Source organism: Gymnoscopelus microlampas, assembly GCF_963454915.1.
Source record: "Gymnoscopelus microlampas genome assembly, chromosome: 23".
NCBI classification, from domain to species: Eukaryota; Metazoa; Chordata; class Actinopteri; order Myctophiformes; family Myctophidae; genus Gymnoscopelus; species Gymnoscopelus microlampas.
Window position 1 is genome coordinate 14,578,238 of NC_139960.1, and position 2,500 is coordinate 14,580,737.

Here is a 2,500-nt window from a genome sequence, read left to right on the forward strand (position 1 = left end):
TGAAACCTGTGAAATGGGACATCCTGCATAATGAGTTCTTTCACTTTTGGTACTTTTAAGTATATTTTGATGCCAATACTTTTGTACTTACGCAAGTACATTTTGATTACCGGACTTCTACTTGCAACAGAGTGTTTCTACATTGCAGTATTGATACTTTTACTTAAGTAAAAAATGTAAGCATACTTTTTCCACCACTGAGTACGGACAGTTTTATGTCTGATGTGTATTTGTGTATTCGTTTCTGCACTTTAGGTATTGGATCTGTCTAATAACTACCTTGACAACCTCCCAGCTGGTTTATTCAGGGACCTGTCCAATCTGACCAAACTGACACTAAAGAACAACTCCCTGACAGCCCTGGACAAGGACCTGTTTCAGGTAACATGCACTAATGTTATTCAATCAATATTACACAAGAAGCTGTGCTATATTTTGATTATACCATTATAGCACTCATAGACAGTCTGGCATAATATCTATTATCACTGTTCTAATGACTCATACAATGAGTGATAGTAAAACCTTTTACTGTGTACAGGGGTTCCAGTTAGGAGAGTGCTTACACATAATGGTACCGAACAGAAAGGCCCACACACCAAATAGCTCCTGTTAAAGGGATTTTTAATTTGCAAAAGTGGTGACGCTTCCAGCTAAGCAAACTTCGTGACTGGAAATCTGAGGTAAGAGCCTGCTTGGCTGGGAACGTTACCACTTTTGCAAATAAAAGATCCCTTTAACAAGAGCTATGTAGTGTGCAGATTTCGTCGACTAAAAACTATGACGAAAAATGTCTGTTGATTACCTTTTTTCCTTCACGAAAACTAAATAAAAACTAAGTTATGATGACTAAAACTATGACTAAACATGTTGACAATTTCGTCTACAAATAAAAACTAGACTAAAATGTGATGGAGGGGGCTAGTGGAGAAGAGATCCAGTAGAACTAAGACAAGTCATCATGGGTGCAAGCGGGTGTCACAGACCAAAAATAGCCAATCTACAAGCTCGCAACGCATTGTGAGCTAGTAGATTGGCTATTTCCGGCATGCAGCTACAGTAAGTGAAAATAATTTCGATGGCATCACAGCGCGCCAAAAATACATTTTAGTCGACTAAATCAACTGTAGATTTAGTCGACTAAAAGTAGAACATTTCAGGTGACTTAAATATGACTAAAACTAAACAGAATTTTATTCAAAAGACTATGACTAAAAATAAATCAAAATTGGAGATAGATAGGGAAAGAGGAAGAGAAGAATAGGGAGAGTGAGAGGGGGAGAAAGAGCCTATTTCACCCACGCAATAACCAAGCCAATGCCCTTATATATTTAGTCTTAGTTTTAGTCATCAAAAAAAAAAGGTAGTCGACGAACATTTTTCGTCATAGTTTTAGTCGATCACTTTTTAATCAACACTGCCTTATATGTAGATCATTGACATTGTTAGGCAACCATTAGTAAGTTATCTGACAGAAACTATGCATAGCTTGCAAGCTAGTTTAGCCAGATACACCCGAGAGGTTTACACACACACACACACACGCACACACGCACACACGCACACACGCACACACGCACACACGCACACACGCACACACTCACACACATGCGCACCACTATGTGGGTGATGTATTTGTGACGTGTCATTCATCTGTGACGTGTCAAGCAGCTGACCAATTTGGCGGTCTATTTACGACCTCATTCACTGTTGTTCCTTTAGCTGTCAGTGTCACTCGTAGTGAGGTATGTGGCTGACCTGTTTGCTCCCAGCACCACCAGTAGACTGCACCTCTTTCCTTATTGCTTCTTCTGCTTTCCCCTGCGGGGGGGGGGGGGGGGGGGGGGTTGTTATATATATATATTTATCTCCCTGCTCTTAAATGGTTGTCTTCTGATGTGCTGAGCACGGAGCAACATGTCGTAGAACGTCAAGATCATATATAATATTCACACTTTCACATTATATATGAATAAAATGTTAATGATCTAGTGTTAAACCCAATTAAATCAAAAAATTGTGTAGCACATCTGTTGTTGAATAGAATAATAATAATAAATGTAATAATAATAATAATAATGCCGCTTTATTTATGGCCACAGTTTATTCGCTGATTGCAACTCTTTCACTCCATCTCATATGTAATATTCTTCAAAAGGTGGGTTTATCGTTCATTCAATATTTTTAAACCTGTACATTACTCTGTGCCATTTTTGATCATGTTTTAAATTAAAGGTATCAATTGTGTGTAATGTCTCCAGGGTTTAGGAGGTTTACAGATTCTGGATCTGTCTCTGAACGGACTCTCTTCCATTCCTCTGGGCCTCCTGGACGAGCTGCATGGTCTCAGGTAAACAGATCAAAATAGAGCGCAGCCAGGCGAACCCTAGCATCCCTACTCTGGGGTGAGCATTCGGCAATAGCCGATCTACAAGGTCACAAGGCGGCGTGTCGCGACGCCTTGTGACCTTATACATCGGCTAAGACATTAGGTGCAGAG

General features: G+C 39.8%; 2 protein-coding genes across 2 annotated transcripts in view; one reads left to right on the top strand and one right to left on the bottom strand.

The window, feature by feature from the left end:
- Nucleotides 1-2,500, bottom strand: part of LOC311039551 (voltage-dependent calcium channel subunit alpha-2/delta-4-like) — a gene marked incomplete at both ends in the record, with an annotated part of 133,173 nt that overhangs the window by 61,741 nt on the left and 68,932 nt on the right. The gene's annotated exons all lie outside the window — the stretch shown is intronic.
- LOC311040030 (leucine-rich repeat and transmembrane domain-containing protein 2-like) overlaps nt 1-2,500 on the top strand; it is a gene marked incomplete at its 3' end in the record, with an annotated part of 27,174 nt that overhangs the window by 19,291 nt on the left and 5,383 nt on the right. Inside the window, exons 4-5 of the mRNA XM_084050103.1 lie at nt 256-381; nt 2,262-2,350. Of these exons, the coding sequence (XP_083906229.1) occupies nt 256-381; nt 2,262-2,350 (215 nt within the window). The remainder of the gene's footprint in view (nt 1-255; nt 382-2,261; nt 2,351-2,500) is intronic.